The sequence below is a fragment of the Calonectris borealis genome, chromosome 11 (genome assembly GCF_964195595.1).
Source record: "Calonectris borealis chromosome 11, bCalBor7.hap1.2, whole genome shotgun sequence".
In the NCBI taxonomy this organism is placed as follows: Eukaryota; Metazoa; Chordata; class Aves; order Procellariiformes; family Procellariidae; genus Calonectris; species Calonectris borealis.
In genome coordinates, this window is record NC_134322.1 from 17,115,003 (window position 1) to 17,137,668 (window position 22,666).

The 22,666-nt window shown below is 37.8% G+C and overlaps 1 protein-coding gene across 1 annotated transcript in view; it reads right to left on the reverse strand.

Moving 5' to 3' along the window:
* The window catches only part of THSD4 (thrombospondin type 1 domain containing 4), a 307,104-nt gene that overhangs the window by 250,092 nt on the left and 34,346 nt on the right, over nt 1-22,666 (reverse strand). The window contains exons 4-5 of the mRNA XM_075160230.1: nt 20,706-21,135; nt 871-973 (exon numbers count right to left, since the gene is read on the reverse strand). Coding sequence (XP_075016331.1) covers nt 871-973; nt 20,706-21,135 — 533 coding nt within the window. The remainder of the gene's footprint in view (nt 1-870; nt 974-20,705; nt 21,136-22,666) is intronic.

Here is a 22,666-nt window from a genome sequence, read left to right on the forward strand (position 1 = left end):
TATGCGTATATGCATAAATCCTCTTTGTCTTTGAAGTTTCATGGAAAACAACTTTTTAAAAAATGTTAATTTAAAAAATAATACATAAACTAAATTCCTCTGAATCCAGAGACATATTTGAAGAATAAATTATTTACCTCATAAATAATCACGAATCTCAACTGAGAGGGGCCCACCTCTTGTTTACAGAGAGACAAACTATAGTAGAGACAAAATAAGTAACTATTTCACAAAACATATTTCTGGAGAAAGGTTATAACCCCCAGCTGACTGAGATTTTATCCTCCAAGCGTTAGGACTCTAGAGGGGCGGCAGACCACTACTAGAGCTGCTGCTGCTTTGTGTTCCAGGACAATCAGTTCAACATGCAGCTGGGGAAGTCCATAGCACAGGTATCCCCCCCAGAGTCACCATCCCAACTGTCAAACACAACATTAGAAAATACAAATTAGATAGCCAGAGAGTCCTGAAATGAATGCATAAGGACCATGAGTCACATGCTAAGCTGGCATAAAAAAATTTAATTACATTGACTGAGATGGAGCCATACTGAGCCTTTGTCATCAAAAGTAAATACATAAAAAAAAGAAGATAGTTAACAGTGTAGCAGCTGAAATACTTTTGCAACACTACACAGAGCCAATGGTATACCAGTCAAAGTAGGACTTACATGCTTTCATTCCTGTAAAATATAAGAAATATTGATGTGTGATTATCTACTTGTCTGCCCATGAATAAATGCAGCCGACGAACAGAGCCAAATGAGCAGGACTCAGTCAAAGCCTGATGGCTTCCACTGGGTAAAAATCACATTTGCCTTTCCAAAACACAATCTGTATAATAATGCAAAACCAAGTTGTCTTCCCTTACCTTCTGCAAAAGGTTCCCATTCATAAAATCGACCCATAAATGGTTTGTTATTGTATGATGCACACTGCACCTCTCTAATATTTCTGCTGCTTTCAGGACACATCTGTTTAAATAAAAAAAAAAACAGTCATTATAATCAACAGCAATGTTATTATTGCTTTCTTATTAATTCACTTCAGAAGGTTAATGAAGGCATTGCCAACTTCTAATCCAGATGAACAATATTAACATCAGGAGACTCCTTTTCTTTAAAACAGGTAACAAGCAGTATGCTTTTAAGTAACAGTATGAAAAGTGCCTGTAGAAAAAAAATGAATTTGTGGAGTTCATGGAGCAACAGTTCTACAAAAAAAGCAAATTTTTTTATTGAGCTGTCATTTTCCTCAGCAAAAAGACGACACTTCAAGATAAATTCAGTAACTTAGATTCGAATAATTTCCTTTCCACAACAGCTTCACATTTTTCATTATTAATTTTCTGGGCTCAGATTCAACAGAGTTGAAACACTAAATATACATGCTTCCATAACTTATTAAAAGCTGGCCACACCAGCTTCTTATTCTCATCCTATGCTTCAATACCGTATCACCACTTTTTCTTTTTTATTTCTGCATGCTGCTACCACAGCCATTGCATTACTTTGTATTTTAACTTGTGCATTCAAATGCTAGCTTCAGAGTTCTTGACGCTAAATAGTGGGAAGAGCTTCTTATACACAGGCGCACGCGTGCACACACACACCGAGGCAGAGCAAGTTTTATAGATAGAAGCACAGATACAGATACTACAGATAGAAGTAACATCTTTTATTAGGTCACCTGCAATGCAAGCCTTTGGCAGACAAGCCTTGTTTAAATGTGAAGCAGATTCCAAAAGTAAATACAAGTTAAATACTTAACACTTAATTACTTTGTTCTGCCTGTATCCTCACACTACAGCAGTTACAGCAAAAGACTACTCTGTGTGTGGGCACACACAAAGGGAAGAAAGATTTCTAGAAAAGGCGGGGAGTTAATTAGAACAATTTCTATGCTTGAAGAAAATAGACAAGCTTTGGTCACAGATGCATTTCTTCAGGTAGCCTTTAGATGATCAAAATGGCTACTAAAAACACTATTCAAGAACAGTAGAAACCACATGAAGAACTGGACTAGAACAGCAGAATATTTTTGTATAGGAGACAGATTTCGAGGGAAAACTAGAGACAGTATTATATGAAAGAAGCATGGCTAAATAATGGTGTTTTTGAAGGGAACAAGTAAGAGAATCAGTAAGAAGAGCTCTCGCTGCAACTGCAAGTCAGTTCTCTCATATTTGTATAGGGGGAAAAATTGGTCATCTTTGCAGAGAAAGCAGCACACCAGAGGTCCCAGAGGAGATTTTGCTTTGTATCCACCATCTATATATGAAGATGTTTGATATATGAAGATGTAACTGGATCAGCAAGACGTCAAAGTCAAGAGTTTTCAAGTGGGCTATAAACTGTACCAAAGACATGCCTGGGGGAAGGTTCATGGACTACTTTATCTTCTATTAGAATCACAGCAACAAATCTTCTAGAATAAACACTCTTTCTGGCCAAACAGCCATCTGTGCTTTGTTCGCCCACCCTTCCGAGATCCCCAAGTACATGCAAATATTGTTTTCCTCAACAAACCCTCTATTAAAAAACTAAACAAAAAAGCTTCCCTGAAAATAGGACCCACCAAACTACATTGGAAGGGTGGGACCAAAAGTCTTTATAGTGCCAAATGCAGAAAGCAAAGCTATATCCCCACAACTGAAATACACATCCTTACGTCTGTGACACAGCAATGCAGCAAAGGCAATTCAGCCACAACAACCAACCAACCAAGGCTAGGAAACTTGTATTTCTCATGGAAACCAACTATAGCACATATCCTAAAGGTGAAGGGACAGAACCTGAGCTGGCATAAATTAAGGTCACTACATTATATTGCAGCAGAACGACATCAGTTTGCACCAGCAAAGAACCCAGCCTGAAGGGTTTCTTTTTGGAATGCTTTTCCCTTTTTTTTGGCACACGTTTTCTGACAGTCTATTGTGAAGTTTTGTTGTTTCTTGTTTTTCCTTTTCTGAGCCTTGAGCTCATGATCTTGTGTACCAGTATTTCTGGCTCATAAACCATTTCCTGTACACCCCGTTCATACCAACTGCAGACAATGTATGAATAAAAAGGTCAAAATATTCATTGCTGTTGCCAAAAAATAGCGACACCCACCCCTTCTAAGACCATTTTTATATAGCTACAATTTCTATTTTTAAACTTACTGAAAATTGCCCACAGGACTGAGGCCCCACTGCTTTAAAGCAGGACAAAGGACTGACAAATATACTAAACACTGTGTGGATCAAGCTGAAATCAGAAGAAAAGGCTAACTCAGGAACGTCCCTGCTACTTTAAAAGCCCCAACTCAGTTGTCCTTCCTCCATTTCTTTCATCAAAGTTTAATTACAAAATAAAATTTTGAGTAAAAATTTGAGTGTGTAACCTGGTCTGCAAAAACTCTTTGCTTTATTCTTTATACAGATTATACTCATTTTTATTTTTAAATGTCTTTTAAAAATATTTTATAAGAGAGTTAACTACAAGGTACAACTAGTCAAACTTACTAGAGTTTATGAATCACTAAGGCTTAAAAGAGTTATCTATACTCTACATATATACTAGCTAACATCTATACATCATTTATTAACCCCACCTAAATTCTTAATGCATAGCTGAACAATATGACAGTTTTATGCTGCCTACTGCTCAGCCTCCCTGAAAATGAAATCCTTTCTCAGAAGAGCTAAGAGTACCAGGCACTTTCTCTTGGCCTCTCTGGCTTTTTAGCACATCTTCTAGGCAGAAAATGCACTGTTACCACTAAAACGGAAAAGCATGACCCTGTAAAATCAAAAGTGAAGCTTTAGCATAGGGGTTTCTGTAGATCCTCATTTTCTATTTATTCCCTGAGAGTACCACCTATTTTTACACTTTTCTTTAATGACTATTTCTGTCACAAACACATATAGCTTGACTATAAAACTCCTAAAAGTCAGCAACGAGCATCTGTGATAAGATGACAACCCCAAAGAAAGCTCATATTTACGGTGTCTAACAGTTGTACCTTACAGAGCTCATCATTTGCTTCCCAGTTCACACAGACGGCTGGGAGACACTGGAAGACGGCTGAGGACAAAGCCAGGCTCTCCCATAGCACCGTCCCCTGCAGCGCGTGGGCTGCATCGTGCAGCAGGTCACACCTGCGCTTGGCTCACGCTCTGCGCGAGGGGGCTGCCCACGACAGATCCCTACACCCTTCCTGGCCCTCTGCCAAACGAACAGCAATTTTGTTTTAAAAAGCAGGCATGTTGGCACGTTTACAGATGAAGAATGTTCCTGTGGCTAAGCCAGAGTACTAGGATTTAAACAACCTGGATCTCTTTCCAAAATCTTCCAGAGGCTTTCAGAATGAACTTTGCTAAAATATTTAACCTTATTGTGTGATCCTCCCGTGGGTCCCCCTCAGTGACATGAGGGCATTAGGATCGGGCTGCCTGATAGGGACTTGAAAACAACTTTTTTGAAAACAAAATGTTGACTTTAATGCATTGTTTTGTTAACAACAAATCTGGAATTTCATTTTTTCCTCAAAAACTTCATTTTGTTTTGTGATTACTGAGGGAGTTAACTGAAGATTTTCATAGAGGTTTTGAAATAAAAAAGAGGATGACCTCTTTGGACGTTTGTAAAAAAAGAAATAAAATCTCCTTTTTAAACCAGGTCTGTGGAGGCCAGATCAGCAAAAAATATATATTGCATCTACTAAGATAAATCTCAGATTCCATTGTGTAGAGGCAGATATAAATTATCTAGAAAACTATATTCCATGCTGGGAGAGGGGGGTTTTTTGTTATTATTCTTCCAGTTGCGCACTATAAAATTTGAAACAGCAGCTAGAATCCGTAATTTTGTATGTTTTTAGATGATGCCTCTCCTACTTAAAATATGCTGCTTGCAAAGAACAATGCTGCAAATTAAGCATGCGGGACTTTATTCAGCTAAGTACCTTCAAAGTGCTGGACATTTTCACACAAGGTAAGATGCTTTCAGAGCTTCCACTGCTGCACTTTGATGCGGCTGTTTCAATGAGTATGACATCTCGGCCAGCTTTTCTTCCTGTACTTTCAGAATGTGAAATTAAGAGCAGTAGCACAGCACTGCATCGATGAGGCAGGCAGTGCTTAAAACAAAATATTTTAGAAGTATTCCTTTGTGTTTTGGGACCTCAGGCCAAATTTCTTGAAATGCACTGTGGCTGCAGTTGATAGAAACTTTGCACTTCTGAAACAGTAGCTTTATTTATGCCTCGATTTCGTCTGAGATATGCAGGTATGAAAGTATTCTAAGGGACAGCAACACACAGTACTTATCTTTGTCATGTACCATTACAGCTTTCTTAAAATGAGCTGCTAGTACAGCTAAGACTGTAAACCAAAGAAACCACCCTACTTGTTTTTTAGCTTTTGGGAAACATTCAAAAAAGCACAGGTTTTTAACAAATCTTTGACACTTCGGTTAATTAATGAAAAGTTGGCAAAACACCAGAAAATTATCAGTCTGCCAGCAGATGTGCGCTCACACTGGATGCATGCCTGCCATTAGCAAAGCTGTTTCAAAGCTGCACTGAGATAAGGCATTTCTGGAAATGCATAAATGGGCCATTTTGATCCTGAAACCACCTCTAAAGGCAATTAAAACATTGACTAAGATTTTTGGCACTGTTTCATTCTTATCACCTACAGTAACTGGCAAACTCTTTTTCCAAGGCCCCATAGTCCTCCTGAATTCTCCAGGCTCCAGCATAATTCATAATTAATATTTTCTGTGTGTGCAATACTATATATTAAATTAAGTCCAAGTAATCTAGTTGTACTCTAGTTTTCATTTCTGCAGTGGTTCTATCTAATCATATCAATCCTTTGACTTTCCAAAGGATAAACACATTTCCAAAGAAAAAGAATTAAAATACTTGTTTCTGAAACAGTAATCTGAAGAGTCTTCTTTCATTTTCAGAACATACTCTTAAAAGTGGCATATCCTTGCAATACACATACTACCTAAATTCCAATTCTTTACACTACAATCCACCATGTCTGCAGTGAACTTCTGCTCTGAAGTGCTGGTACCTTGTTCCTCCTGAAACCTATGGAAGTTCCATGTCCATATCTGAAAGCGGAATCTGGGGTCCTTCAAATTTTAATTCTTCTGCTAAGTTGTTTCTCTTTGCATTGCCAAGGACCGTGCACACCCCTATCAGTGCTACTTGGAATCAAGGCAACCTACTTTTGTCTAGCTGAACACACACTGAAAGACAGCAACAGATCCATTAAACTACAGGAGACACTTTTATTCCCCCAAGAGTTCTAATTTTTAAAAATGAAGACAATTGTCTGCCAACTGAAAAAAGAAATAAAGTATATTAAATGTGTCTAGATATCTGTGGCACAAAATATCAGGCAGATTTTTTATTAAAATGGAATTGATGCTTCTGAAAAACAAAAATATGCAAGAAACTAAAATGCAAAATTTTAAAAATTATGTGTAGAACAGCTCTGCAGTAAAAATAGTGCTGGCCAGCTCTAGTTACAGCTCATGACCACAGATAGTATACTATAAATGTCTGGCTTGACATGGAATGAAAATTAACATCTGTGAATGCAGTGGTATCTGGACAAGTTTATGAGGAATGAGCACCTGTATTGCCGAAATCTCGGCACTGCCTCAAGCAATGACTTTATACCTACATGTCTGTTGCAATGGAGATTAAGCTTAGTTATGACAATCACCATAAACTACTAACTTTCTTTACTAACCAGAGGGAGACTGTGAAGTGATGCAGAGTCTAAGGGACCAAGTTGGGGTCACAGCCTTTCTTTTTTCCCTCGCTGCTTTCAAGGGGCTGCTTGTCTTAGAAAAGACCTCAGACGTGTGCACAATACAAAATCATTATATTTCTGCCCAAATCCCATTCAGCTAGCAAGGAGCTTGTGTTTGGAACAAGGAAGATGGTCCATGGCAGAGCTGCACACCGGGATGCCTGCCTTCCCCTGCTGGCTCCCACAGCCATGGGTAAGGGAACTGCTACCATCTCGGTCTGGAACTTAGGAACCCTTTCTTCCATTAATGATTTCAGCTTTGCACCAAGAAAGTCCTCTGAATGTAACTAAAAAAGTCTTTGAAGTGTTACCCAAACCTAATCTTCATTAACTTTGCAATGTATCAGACAAATAAGGAATTAATGTGTAATGTGGCAAGTGCATCTTTTACTGCTTCACCTTTTTTCCCTTCCATAGCACTTTACAGCTGAAAACACAGTATGTCTAATAATGGGGAAGAAAGATCAACCAAACAGATGGAAAAAGAAGTATTTCTGCTTAACTTTACAGGTTTGTGGGTTTTTTTAAATTCTCACTGACAGATCCATCTGATTAGATTGAAATAGCTTATTATATTTAAGATTTTCAACAACTTGTAAAAGATTCAAGTCCAGCTTTGGTTTTAAATAAAATGTTACCACTCATCCATCCCACACAAAGCATCTACTCTGATCTAATGTGCATGACTGGAAACGTCTGGCACTATAAGCTTAGGAGGGGCTCACCAAAGGGCTATAGTAGGAAAATAAACAGTACAGTTCCTCAGTAGTACCAAAAATATGTCAAGGAAATCATCCATTTCTTTTTATTGCTAAAATTTTACAAATGCTATTCCAAAAAAACCCAACCAACCAACCAAACAAAAAAACAATCTGAGAAACAATAATTGGTTTCCACAACATCAAAGTTTAAAAATTAGAAAATGGAAGACAAATGCTGAAAACAGACCATGCTGGAACAGAGTATCATCTGGTGTAAAGTGATATGCAAGTATGCTATGGAAGTCAGAGCTATGTCATTTCACACCTGCCAGTGATCCAGCCGGTTGACTGTTGCTAGTCTTTTTTTGATCCAGCAAAAGACCAGATGACTATCAACTCATTCCAAAGCCATTTTGTCAAAATGTAGTTACTATTTTACTGTCCCAAATTTCTTCTAGTGCCCAGCTCCCTGAGTGAAGAAGTACTTCAGTATCGAGACTGGAGTGCACATAGGATATTCTTTACATGATCCCAATCAAGCATCAAAAGCTTGGCATTTGCAACAGAAATCGTAACTGCTTTGTACAACGGCTGTTCTCAGTCTCAGCAGTGGTATCATTTTTCTATATAAATATGCTGCATAAAAAAATCCACCAATTACAAGAATCCCTCCATTCAAATATCTATTTATAGAAACACTACATAATGCTCAAGGTGCTTTAACTATTGGCTTGTTTAATGGGAAATCAATGAAAAGTTATTTCCATTTGACACAACCTGGCTCAAAGTCTGAAGAATCCCTTAGCATGGAAGCTTTCAGCCTTGCTGCAGATTCAGTGTCTCATCTGTCTACATTGTTCAAATACATCTGAAAAATAGAGCATGTTTTAATAGTTCTCCTCAGAAAATGTGAGGTTTATGTACTAAGGATAGTTGCTTTAATATAATAGTAGCAGTATTCTTTATACTAGAAAAATCAGCCACTCCAAAACCCTTTTTGAAAGGCACCACCAGTGTCAGCTTTGGAAGACACTGAGACAAACTCATACTTGATGCAACTCTAGTGAAATCAACAGATGCTATATCTAGTCCTTGTAGTTTGTAGAAAATTATGCCAATGTGATAAAACATCTACTCTAGGGTTTCCAGCAGTATGTTATTTCATTTTTAAAACACACTGTTCTTGGAGCAGCCTATTCTTTCTGGGGCGCAGTCTTTATGTCACATAGGTTTCACTACTTTACTCTCTTATTCTACCAGCTTCATCAGTACGTGGGAATAATCCTCTACCGGTTTTCTATATGAAAGCCTGATCAATTTAAATGGAAATTCAATTGCATGCATTCCATTTAAATGACTGGCCTTTGTGTGGGAGGAGGGACCACTTGAATGGTTCCAGCAGAAGGACTTAAAGTTTAGGGAAGTTTCTGATTTGTATTACCATGATATTCCACTTTTTAATTAAAAATTCTTATTAGAGCAATAATCACAATATTCTTAGAGAAGGATCTCTATTCTAAGTGACAATGAAGCAACAGAAATGTTTATGCAGTGTTATATGAGGCAGAAATGTACAGGCATAAATATTCAGATATTACTACATCTAGGATGAATTCCGGTAGGCCCATTGAGAGAATGCATTTTGTTCTTTTTTGTTAAAAAAAAAGACCTACAATGTGGAACATTTGTTTTCCACAAAAAGTGAACAGTTGTAGAGCATCGTAAATGTAGCTTAAAAACGACTATGAGTTTGCAAGAGCCAAGTGGAACAGAAATTACAGCATTATTCATACTTTAGAGTTCTTGTTTCCATCAAAAATGAGTTTCTGATACAACACACTCCTACACTGTTTCTGCAATATATTCTTTCTTCCTAGGTCATACTACTTAAAAGAAAAAAAAAAAAAGGCACCTTAAACTAACTAGCAGATACATTTACCGTATTTTATAATGCTTTGGTATAGCTACAGCTGGTAGCACTGTCTGTTTACTTATGAGCTTGTCAAACTTTAACCGTTCAGAATAAAACTTTCCGCTGGTATCTGTCTTAGTCTCATTTTTTTGACTGAAGTATTTCATCCAAGAATGAGTCTGAAGGAAAACAAGAGGGGAGAAGTGTTTTTTTTTTTTTCCCATGCTTCAAATATTCTGATAATATTTTTTTTTCAAAATATAAGTGCCTGTTTTATTTTAATGAGTGAAATGAAGTCAGACAGGAAAGTGGTTTTTTTTGTCAAGAATGCATCCTCTTCCTTTTATATGGAAATCTACCCAAATATAGCCAGGCCACAAGATTTCGAAAAAAATGTTGATAATCATACTGTGTACATGTTCAGTCAAAACTTGTTAAAGTTTTGCAGCTAAACTACTGGAACAATCTGTTTACAAGACGTGTGTTCCACATCTAAGGCTAAAAGATGCTGAGAAGTTTCCAGCAATTATTGGTACGTGCTCCTAAGGTCTGTATTAGGGCAGGCTGGAAATGAAAACAAGACATCTCTCTTCTGCTCTTAATAACCTGTTGCAGCCTGTTGCAGGCAGCATGGACAAAGCAAGGAAGCAGTCTAACACAAATGTCTGTACCTAAAATGCACAGAATAGTCTGGAAAACTTGGATAAATCTTGGGACTGGGATACAAGAGATGAGACTGGATGAGCAAGTCAGCTGAAGAAAGTATTGGGAAGAAGAAAGTGAAACTGAATGAAACTGGAGAGAAGCTGGAGAACCTAAGTAGAAGAAGGAGAGATTGCAGGCAGAAGAGATGGGGAGAAGAGATGGAAAACATTAGAGAAGGTAGTAAGAAAGTGAGAAGTGTGACTGAGCAAGAAAATAGAGTGGGACAGCTTCTGCTAGAGGGAAGGAGCAGAGACGGACTGTATTTGGAGGAATGGCAGAAACACCTGTGGTGAGAAAAAACCATGAACACCATGCCAAAGCATTTTCATTGCCCTGTAGTACTAGCAGAGGGTAAATTCCTTCTACCATTGGCTCAACTGCAATGGTCTGATGAGTCCTGAGAATAGTGACATATCACATGATGGCATTCTGGTTTTGAAGGCTTTTTTGTTTTTGTTTTAGAACTATAAAGTTACATACGGTAAGTCACAGGACATTAAAAGAACGTTTAATCTGAACTTCAGATTGTCCATGCAATTACTATATAATTTGGCTCTTTTTGCCTGTGAGGTCCATTCTCAACTATATGATTACATACTGTTTTTTCCATATGATCTATGACTCATTCAGCATGCAGAATGGACTTACTCTGGGGATGAATCGGGAATGTTTAGTTAGAAGAGTTATTTACACAATCTCTATCGCATTCACTGTAGAAGCTAGTAGGTATACAATGGACATACAGAATAAGGAACATGAAAGACAGTCTGCAGTTTCTAGAACTAGCTACTCTACCAGTTTTGGGGGAAAATTGTCACCTATGGTGCAATTTACTTAATCCAATCCTTTCTCAGTTTGTGAACTATGTACTTTCCGTTTTGGGGGTCTGACTGAAAACCTCTGGATCTGATTTGCAGATGAGCTGCCAAATCATAATTACAGTTTTGGCCAATGCAAATGTTGCTTTGACTATTGTCAAGTAATAAATATGATACTGAACACGGGGAAAAAAAAAATCCAATCCCAATTACTTGACATGGGGCATTAAATTACTGAACACTTCTTTTAAACCTCATTCTTCCATATCTCAGCTCCCTTTCTTACAATAGAGATAAGATCTTGCTATCACACAGCAGCTTTGTGAATGTTAAATCAAACAGAGCAGTAATACTATCAATGACTAGTCCTTAGAGAAGCCATTTTTTCTCATCTTCTGCAAGAAGCATTTTTAAGGCAGGGAGCCAAAGGCTGAATAATAAAGAACATTGAATAGTGTATCACTAATAACTAATCCCCTATGCAGGGACCCTAGGGTAAAATAATACATTATCAGGTAATTAAATAATTTTCTTAACACACAAGTTACTATAGGATTGTTGACAAAACTCGAGTTCTGAAAGCTCTAAACCTTTGCAGGTTTGACTTTGTCACATTAAGAGAGTCCTTTTAATGGCACTTCGCTGCTCAAAGGAAAACTACACACCATCACAAAAAATTGTCATCAAAAAGTGACCCAAACGGAGGTCTCAAAACAGCCGTCAAGATAATTAGTATGCTTGCTATCTTTAACAAATGATAATGCAAACAGAAATACAGAAAAAGAAAACAGTACATTGCTTGGCTGGGAAGTTACTGAATGTTGAAGCCAAAAACCGAAGACAGTTTGCAGAAAGAGGCAGGGGATGTTTCCCTGGCTTCTTCCCCCTACAGATCACCCATTGCCTCTCTAACACCGCGGTGACAGATATAAAAAAATACAGGATTGGCTTTTCTACAAATGTAAGTCAAGAGTTTGAAGATAAACAGCTTTACCAACCTATCACTAGAAAGAAACGCTGTTTTATTAATTGCATTTGCATGTCTGTATGTGTGCACTGTGCTGCCCATAAAGGTGTTATTTCTGGACAAACACACAGCACACTTGATGAAGTACTAGCAAAGATGAGACAGAGCACCAGAGCCTGATTTTTTTTGTTTTGTTTTGTTTTTTAATATCACCACTGCTTTAATTATTTCTGGGTTTTGCATTGCTCTGTATGCAGTTAGCTCTTAACGTATCACATGCAAAAGTCTTATTTAACTGTTCTGGGCACCACAGGGCGTGTAGTGCCAACTTCCATTTTCACCACTTCTGGGGGAGAGGGTTTGGACTACCATCCTTCAACACAACTATTCTATGGTTAGGCAAAGGAACATATGCTTGCTAGAGGTAATCTTACATTTATGCTCCCTAACTTTCTACATAAGTTTTGGCCATTTGCTGTTTTCGAGCCCTGCTTGCAAATCTAAAATTAAAAAAACCCACAAAACTAAAATCTCTAGCAACAGCATTGCTAACAGACCACTTCTCCTTCAGCACCTTTAGCTTAACCTTGGCAGCTTCTCCTGCACTTCCTTCTTCCTCCACTCACCTCGGTCAATAAAAGAGAGGATTGGGATTGTACTGGTGGGTACTTTCAGTGCAAGTTCCTGTATTCATGAAATTTATGGTTTTTTCCTGCTATTGGGCTTGAAAATGCGCCTTAAACTTGTTCGTTGTTATCAGCAGTACTGAACTAATCTCCTAAAAATACCAGGAAAAAATTACTCCTTTCATGTACCAAAGCAGATGCTCACATTTGACAGTAGGTGTTTTCTATACCTGTAATTATTGAGAAGAGTTAACAAATGATCATAAAAACAACATTTTAAAAAATTATTTGTAAATTAATTCAAGGGAATTCCCCTGATCAAAGTTTCTAGACATCTGCAGCTTCCTCTGCTTCAAAAACCTGGATGCAATTAAACATATGAATAAAAAGCAAATTTCTTGTTCAAATTATAGGAGTTTTGAATAATTACGCACCGGAATTTCAGACAGAGACTTTTGTCAATATGAATTGACAAAAAGAAACAAAGACAAGCTGAAATGCCTTGAAATATCTCCCACGACACTTGTTTATATTGATAAATGACAACTACTCAAATTTACAGTACCCTATATTAAATAAGTCTACAAATGCGTCAGGAATGCAACTGTCTGGTTGCAACTCTGAAGTCACAATTTTCATTGATTAGTTTCCTCTTTAAAACTTGGCACAGAGGTTATGCCTGAACAATAACCAGGCAATGCATCTAAATCACCCTGCAGTCATGTTTTATTGTGGAACAAAAAAAATCGCTTCAATTCGACAAGCATCCAAATGAAGTTTCCAAATCACTCCACAATATTTTAAGTGCTAATGCTACTATTCAAAACCGATGAAGTGATTGGATAACTATGGATCTTTTCTCCCTTTCCTCTCCTACATGACACATGCATTCCATTTACTCTAAGAATTAGAAAGGTAACTTCTTGGACAATTCCATTTGCTACAGGAAACCTACCGTTCATTGTTCACCGGGAAGCTAGGAAACAAATGTTTTAGCCAACTGATATGCATTTTGGTTTTGATTTTGAGGCACTTAGATGAATTATTAACATTTTTATATCACAATATTCCTACACATAAATGAGGGTCTGAATCTTCAGCTATTTATACACAAATTCACTCAACTTCAACCAGTACGTAGACTCCTCCAACTTCACCATGCAACCCATTTAACAGGCTCAGAACTTCAAAATAAAACTCAGAGAAGAAAAATGCAGCTCAATGCTTCCTGCAGTATCGTAAAATACTGAACTACTACTGTTAACCATACCTTTTGAAGCACTTCTGTACATTAAAAATAAAGAAAATATATATTGGGAAGTTGACAGAGCCTCCGGAAAATTCAGCTCCCAGAGTGCTCAGGCTAAACCCCAAACATACTAATGGTGCTAAATATATATGAATTGGCTAACTCTTACACTAAAATATGGAAACTGTCTACCTCATATAAACACTAAGAACAGACAAGAGAATTCCCTAAGATATTTAGGAGCAATAGCATGATACGCAAGAAAGAAGTTAAAAACTTAGGTTGAACATCACAAGGATTATTTTTACAAAAGCAGGGATTTTTACACGGAGAGAACTTTAACAATGGTACATTGTCCTGAGCTATATTCATAATGGTTTCAGATACTTCATATTTAATGTGAAGTTATGTATGGCCACTGCTTCAAAAGCAATACTATTGTCTATGGAGTAAACATAATCGCAGTCAGCATGGGCACTTGCTACAGATTTTCCAAATTTATGGTGTGAATCCTGCTTTTTCTTTCATAACATTTGAGTGCAAAACATGGGTGAAAGGGGTTGGTGCAATTCATTAAAGATCAGAACTCAAACTAGAAACATGTCTCAGAATGCCTCAATCATAAAAAAGTGTGTTCTGCACGACACAAGGCAGAGTTTCATTGACTAATTATGCAATGTTGGCATTTCTTGCCTTAAAAAAAAAAATATAATTACTCTATGTGTAAACTGAACATTTAAGTTTCTTGCTGTGTCTTTCCGATAGTGCCCTCGCACATTTTGTACATTTTTATCACTGATACATACTCTCAACCTTTATTTTCCAGTGGAATATTTCTGGTTTATTGCCTTAAGGTGTTTATTCTATCCTAGGCTCTACTATATTTTATTTGTATCTTATTAAATTGTCTTTGGAGAAAGACAAAAATCTCATCATTTATGTATGATGCAGAGAGTCATCATAAGAACATTACAGATCTCACAGGTCACTTCTCCCTGACCTGGAGAATAGAGGCTATGACTGTAGCCATGTATACATTACCAAGTTTTTACCTGCACCTATCTTTTTGGTGTTTTTATAGTTCGTGGCACAACGGGGCATTAGAGCATGACTCTTGGATTCCTAGATGCTAAATTAGTTTAAAATAACTTAGATTTATTGATCAAAGTAAGTAATTGAATTTTCAATTAAAAATCGTAAGCCTCTAGACATCAAAATTTTCTGAATTGTGTGGTTTTGGCCTTATTATGAACATTTTACTAGATTAGTAATTAACCTAGTAATAATTAATTTGTGTAAAACAGCTAACTTTGTGTTCTGTTACTGTCACAAGTACAGAGCAAACTTGTGGAATAAAACTACTTGAGAGAGTTTCTAAAGTTACCACAATATATTTTTCCTAATGATTTAAGGCAGATGGTTTTCCATAATTATTTCAGTTCTAATAAGAACATCATAACGCAAAGTATTTTCTAATACGGTGTTCTCAGTTGTTGAAGGGGATGTCATAAAGGCACAGTGCAGAGATGGAGAAGAAACAAGTGTGGTCCAAGAGCTTTATCAAAGATGTCTCTATGTGACTCTTTTGTATACAAAGGACAATTGATCAAACTACATAGGACATTTTACGAGCGGTATCTCTGCGCCAGTGCCTGGTAAGTTAAGCCCATATTAGTGACAATGCATTCTGAATTAATATTTATAAAATTCTGCTGCAAATACCAAAACAGTCAAAGAAAGGACAGTACAACCCAAGGTAATGTAAGCTTTTAATAAGTTTCCTATACACCCACGGAATGTCAGACTACCAAACGTACATACAATCCCACAGTGTTTGCAGGGAAAATTCCTCACATAAAGTCAAGGTTAAATTTCCTCAGGAAAAGATATGTCATCATAACCCCACTTTGCCACTTATGTCAAACATCTACTCTAAACAAATCTCAAAATGAGAATAAACAAACCACACAGTAGCTCTTTGGGAATAAGAAGGGGCTTTTCAGTTTAAAAACAAAAAAAGTTCTCTTAAAAATACGTAGTCTTCTATTTGTCATTACCTCAGTATCTGAGCATCCCAACTACATTAAAGAGTGCACACATCCTTGCAGCCCCATTTCTGAAAAGACCTGTCTGGGAATTACATGTTCTGTTCCATACAAAATTAAACATTTCCACTGCTACCTTTGTTAAAACTCAAAACGTTAGAAATGTTTCATTTTCTATAGAACGGAAAACTTTCAAAAATGCTTGGGCAGAATGCCAGCAAGCTGGTGAAATGGCCCAAGATCCCAGGTGCCAAGGGAGCCTGCCAATGCCTACCTATGTGCTTAGGTGACAGAAAAGCACATCAGTTTTTAATGGACTCAACACATTCCCACAGAACATTTCAATTCTATTAGGGTTCTGCATCCAAAAAAGCCTTCCAACGGAAAATTTTTAACTCACACCAGTCAAAATTAGTATTATCATCATTAATATTCTTTAGGAAATTAAATATATTCATTTATCCCATCATGACGTGCTGGGGATTGGCCCTGAGCCTTTTACCTCACCTCATCTCTTCAACCATAAAACTTCTTTCCATTTCCAAAATTGTCTTTTCAAATACTTTGCATTCCCTGCTAAGGTGCCATTCGCAAGTGCTCTGCACACAAGAGCACAGATCCAAGTAGAGAACTCTTATTCGGAACCAAAAGCTGGAGTTTCCATAGCTGTGCTATAATAGTATGTATAGCTGAAGAGTCAGGATAAGAAAGTAAAAGTAATTATTGTTTTCTGATCCTATGTACAGAGTTCTCCAAAACACAACTGACTTCTTACTAAGTCGCAGTCACATAAAATACTGGGAAAGGCAACATGGAGGCATGGCAGTAATCCATATGAACCAGTGGGCAAGCTAGCAACTGTGAATGAAACTGGACAAGCTCAGCAAAACTTCATCCACAAATATCTCACTGAGCACTCAACAATTAGTCTTTCATACATTTTAGCTTGGTTTTTGCAAATTCATATACAAGTAAAGGTATAAACTTGGTCAAAAACATACTTCATAGCTAAAGACAATTTAGATTTTACATCCACTTTCTGTTGCTCTTCCTGGTGAAACTCATATGTGAATTTCTCTGCCTATTTTTTCATTCTCCTTGCTGCACTGCAACTGAGTCACTAAAACAGTCACTATTTTACTTTACAGGTTTTTCTAACCAGAGCATTTAGGTGGTCATGATTACTATGTGACTTCAGGCTCAACGGTATTGGTGCAATTTGGAAAGTGGGAACTGCAGAAGAGGAGAGGTAACAAGCTGTCAGGGTAAGCGGGGCCTTCTGGCCTGAGGTCACCACCAGGGACAACATAGAATCATAGAACGGTTTGGGTTGGAAGGGACCTTTAAAGGTCATCTAGTCCAACCCCCCTGCCGTGGGCAGGGACATCATCCACTGGATCAGGTTGCTCAGAGCCCTGTCCAACCCGACCTTGAATGTTTCCCGGGATGGGGCCTCCACAACTTCCCTGGGCAACCTGTTCCAGTGTCTTACCACCCTCATCATAAAAAATTTCCTCCTTGTGTCCAATCTAAACCTACTCTCTTTTAGTTTAAAATGGTTGCCCTTGTCCTGACACTACAGGCCTCGGTAAAAAGTCTCTCTCCACCTTTCTTATAAGCCCCCTTTAAGTACTGAAAGGCTGCAATAAGGTCTCTGCATATTAAGTATAGAGACATATTAAGTATTAATGTCTTTACCAATAAGACATAATTCACTGTATGTCTTACAAAAAATAAAATAAATTAGACAAAATTGACTTTAAAAAGGGGCAGTCTGTATCACCAAATTCACACTGCAGAACAAGTAGGCTTGAATGTCCAGAACCCTGAAAGCTTCCTTGTGTACACTGCCCAAGCAACCCTCAGCCTGAAGTTAATTTAAAAATACATTCTCACACATTCAGACACTCACGAAGAGCTAGTGGCTTGGCAATGCTTGAGACAATTAATAACAAAAAGTGCTCAGTAAACAAATGTTCCATGTGAGTTGCTTCCTTTGTTCTAGTGACAAACAATGCAAACAAGTTTGCATTCAAATTCTACTTCACCCACACGCTCGTATAATTCTCTTTCCTTTAATGCAGGGGGAAGTAAGGAAGATTTACTCATCACTCCCCCATTTTGGAGGAATACAGGTGACATTTGAAGAACCTTATTGTATTGTGAATAGCTGATGGTTTCAGTAAGACCTGTCAGTGCTGTTTGTGTGTAAAGGACAGATATTTACTGCCTGTTTCCTGCTGAAGGAGGTGACAGGCAGCTGTATATTCCGAGGTGAGCATATACAAAGCCTATACGCAAGGTGCTGAAGAGGGGAAGCCACTTGTACAATAAGAAAATAGGTTTAATGACCTGCAGAAACACTTGAACAAATACAAGCACTTCCGAGGTTCTCCCTCACCAAAACCCGCAAGTTTAACTTTTATGAATCAAGCTGTCAGTCATGTAAAATGAGTTCAGCTATTAATGAAAAAACAATAAATGTACAATAATGAGGAAATGACCTAATGGACCAAGGCAGATTGACTTAATTTGTTACTAATTAACTGCCCTTAGGAGAAACTGTACAGGGAGTGGCCAAACACCAGGATAACCGTTAACAAGAATACTTTCCTCTCAATAGATGAGATTTTCATTTTTGGTATGCTCCAGGAAGAATGAAAAAAGAAAAAAGAAAAAGAAAGAAAAAGATACTGTTCTCTGCATGCTGGCAAGACCACTGGTACATGTCACTGCCAATAAATTAAATTAAAGCCCACGTGCAGAAGCATTCAATCAGGAAGAACAAGCAAAGTGAAACACTATCAGCCTTGTTTTGCTCTCATCCTGGCCTTTATACTAAAACTGTTCTTAGCAACTTCTTTTTTATAATTATATTAATTACCACATTCTAGGAAAAATAAGTCTGAATAGCAATTACAGCTTCTCCAAGGGTAACAGAAATGTTACTAAATAAAGAATATCAACATGTAGAGTTCCATGCCTAGGAGGAGCTGCATCATCTACAATTTCTTTTTGTTAATGAAAGTCTCCTGTAATATAAATGATAATTTCTTTATAACTGCATTTATACATGCAACAATGGCAAAGATGCAGCAACAGTATGCTCACATATTTTTCCCTCTTCATCTATTGAAGTCTTCTGTTTAAACAACAGTTTCTAAAATTAACGTGAAAATATTTTCACTCCTGTTTCCCTACTGCCAAAAGAAATTTGCCGATGGCCAGACCACTCATCATACTGACCTGCATGTCTTGCCCCTGTCTAATTCACAAGCTCACAGCCCTCTTCACTCCAGCCCACTTGTCATTCTCAACAAATTTCCTCTACAAACCTTCCTTCTCCATACCTTGGCCATCTGGGATTGCTTCTTTCTTCCACCTCATTTCTAACTTCCTCACCTCTCACCCCTTGCTCTGTGAAAAGAAATCTTTCCTGGAAACGATTTTATTACATTTCTTAAGTCAGGCAGAATACTGTCCAACTTTTTGCCTTGATGCAGTCAGGGATGAAATAAAGACTGGGACATTTGTGCATCGCTTGGACACCAGTGAGCAAATTCGGCACAGAAAACTTTCCAAATTAATGCCCATGCACTAAGTTAATTTCCCATTTCCTTCAAAAAACAGAAAGTGTTTTTCAAAAGAGCAATTTGTACCAGAGACTATTCTCAGAGGCTCAAACTAGCCCTTTCAAGTTTTCCATTTCAGACAAATACACTAAAACTTCCTTGATGTTAGGTCTCTTCAATCAACTGCTCTAGTCTCGACCAATGGACTTTATTCATGAATAAAGCAAATGTAATAACTACTACACTAAGAGGCAAAAAGGCACTCATCTGATTTGCTTAGGTCATGTTTCTGTAATCCTGATCATATGTTCTGTTGCTACATCTCCACTATGCAGGCTTCCACTAAATGAAACAAGATTTCTAAAAGGCAGAAGAATCAGATGTGCACCTACCCAGAAAAACATGGCCTGTTGTGTCAACATATTGAGACCATTCTTAACATCCTGCTTCTAATATCCAAATACGAGCTTCTTCAAGTTTGTGACATTAAGTTAGATTAGTAGCCCAAATAAGACGCAAATATTAGAAAGAGATACTTTAGGAAATACTAAAATGACACAGCCAGAAACTGAAAATTTTAGCAGGATGAAAACCGCCTGTGGGGAGAAACAGCAAAACCTCACTAGCCTCCCACATACAATGGGAGACTGCCCCAGAGCTACACCCAGCCAAACATTTTTGAATGAAGCAATAACAGAGTAAGTTTTATTTAAAAATTAACACAGAACAGATTTTCTCTCCAATGAACTAGGAAGCCAAAATCAAAGCATGTAGAGCTTGAATGCTGGTAAAAGTAGCACCTGTCACAGAACGCACACAGCACCATGGAAAGATACTGGAGTTATCTAGGCTATGTTATCTAGGCTACCAGGTGCTGGCTCTAAATGCTATTTAGAGCATGACTAGCACTCCCAAAAGGAGAGCCTTACCTTATGGGATTGAGAAGTAGGGAGCCTTCATAATGTGGTCTACCCCAACTCCGTTTTTCCATTTCTTACTTGGAAAAATATTAAACTTGTCTGTGACTCAGTTTCTCCCTCTATCAAATTAGAATTGTACGTATTGGTAGGCTTAGTTACTGCTTAAAATCCTTGACGGTATGGTATTAGGTAACTGTAATATTATGCATCTACTTTCAGTATTCCCCAAGACACTTTAAAATAAGTTCACAAAAAATTTCATTAAATGAATAAAAAACAACGTTCAACTAAACTTCTTGACTATGTGAACATTTAGCATACTAGAGAAAACCAATAGCTGTCCAACAAATTAAATATAGGAAAACCAGACTTACATTTGTGTTGCAGAGTTTATATTGCTTGTAGGTGCCAATGCACACAATTGCTGCAGCCCTTTGAGGCTGGGGCTGACCCGGGACTGCCTGGTGTGATGCAGACCCATGATGGTTTGAGTCACTGCTGTGAAACAGGCTTTGAGATACAGGAAATGAAGATGACTGATAAACTGAGGGTCCCAGGACTTGATGTCCTGCCTGAGGCCCACTGTCTTCTTGATAAAGATTCCCATGCTGAAGTGAAGGACTAGCTGCCTGGCTGTAAGCGTTCATGAGACTTGGACTCTGATGAAATACGTTGTTCCTTGATGACTGTCGCTGCCTCCGAAGTTTCTGAGGCTGCTGACCAGTATCAGTTTGTAAAGGCAAAATGTATGGCACTTTTCCATATCCGTACTTTCCTGGACCAATAGGATTTCTGTTTCTGCTTCTAAAACAGAGAAAGAGAGAGAAAACAGTTACTGAATCCATAAGGAGCAGTTAGATACTTGTATGACTTCTTATTTGTCAAAGTTATTCACTGCAAAGCAACAGGTAACGAGAAATTTCAATCTATTTTACAGAAAACATGTACAAGCTGTAGTCTTGCTTGGTGTATTGGGAATCTCTGAAGAAGTCTACTGGTTGAACTACATCCTGGGCCCTCTTTGGCTGAGTCACATGGGAAGTCACTTAGTGTCAACTAGCAAAGGCAAATAGTTAGGTATGGTATAAAGAAGCAGTTTGGGGGGAGGTGGCGGTTGTTCTTTTACTCCTTAGGACTCTCCTTTAAAATGGAAATTCAGAGAATCAAAGCTGTACATTCCTAAAATTCATAACCATGTTTCTGAGGAATGTATCTCGAGATACATAACAGCAGGAAATCCCTACTGTGGATTTGAGTAATGACAGAAGAAAATTTGAATTCAGTATGGCAAAGATCATTAAACATTTTGTATCCATTTAAAAGGCCTCCTGTGGTTCTGCTTCATTTGCTACTTAAGAAATAAAAATGGAAACAGAAAAAGGATAAGCAACATCAAAATATTACTGAAAGACCTCAGGAAAAGATGACAAATGCAGGAAAATATTCTTACTATGGCACACAGTTTATTTTCTCATCTTTGGCCAGCAGATTTACTCTTTTTTTTTTTCATATACAAAGTGTGGATTAGCAATGCATTTAATTAATAAGTCGTGACCCCCCAGTTTGTTGTCGGGATAAAAGCCCACCTTCACTGTACATTACTAAAACATTACACAAGAGCTTGACAGCCCCCAGCACTAATCACAAAAGTTTCAGGTCTGCTCTCTTGCACACAGATCTCTTCTTACTTACTGAAGACCCTGTGTTTTGGGCCGTATTACACCTGTATCAGTACTCTCAAACAGCTGGTACTCCCTGGAGGGTAGTTTTGTCCTCTGCGCACTCACAGCAACACAATGGACTCAGTCTAGAAACTCAGTTCCAAATTACAAGTGAAAAATCACAAAATGAATAATACCACATTCGGGTCATACCATTCAAGGGGGTTAATCCTGGAATTTTACCTGCAAGCAATAGGATCATTTGCATTTGCTTTTCTTGTCGTCCTGTACAGCTCAACATTGCATCAGGCCTTGATTTCTAATGCTCCAGTCTGAAGAGTAAGTTGGCAAAAAAGATTTCTTCCAGTGCAAAGCAATGTGTGAATACAGCTGTTTTGGGTAACCTTTGCAGCTCAGGAAGGGTGACACCATTAAAAGAAGGTCATTTTCTTTCTGTCCATAAAATGTATTTATATTTTTTAATATATATAAAATAGACTTGAACTGCAGTGAAAACCAGGGTGACATACTTAGTTTCTAGAAACTGAAGTGTTACAGATGTCAGACAGCCACCAGATCAAAGAGACTTTTCTTTGGGTTTGTTTTTTCTTGTGTTTGTTTTTTTCCCAAGTCTTATATTCTCCCAAGACTCTTGTTACATGGGAACCTTGGAA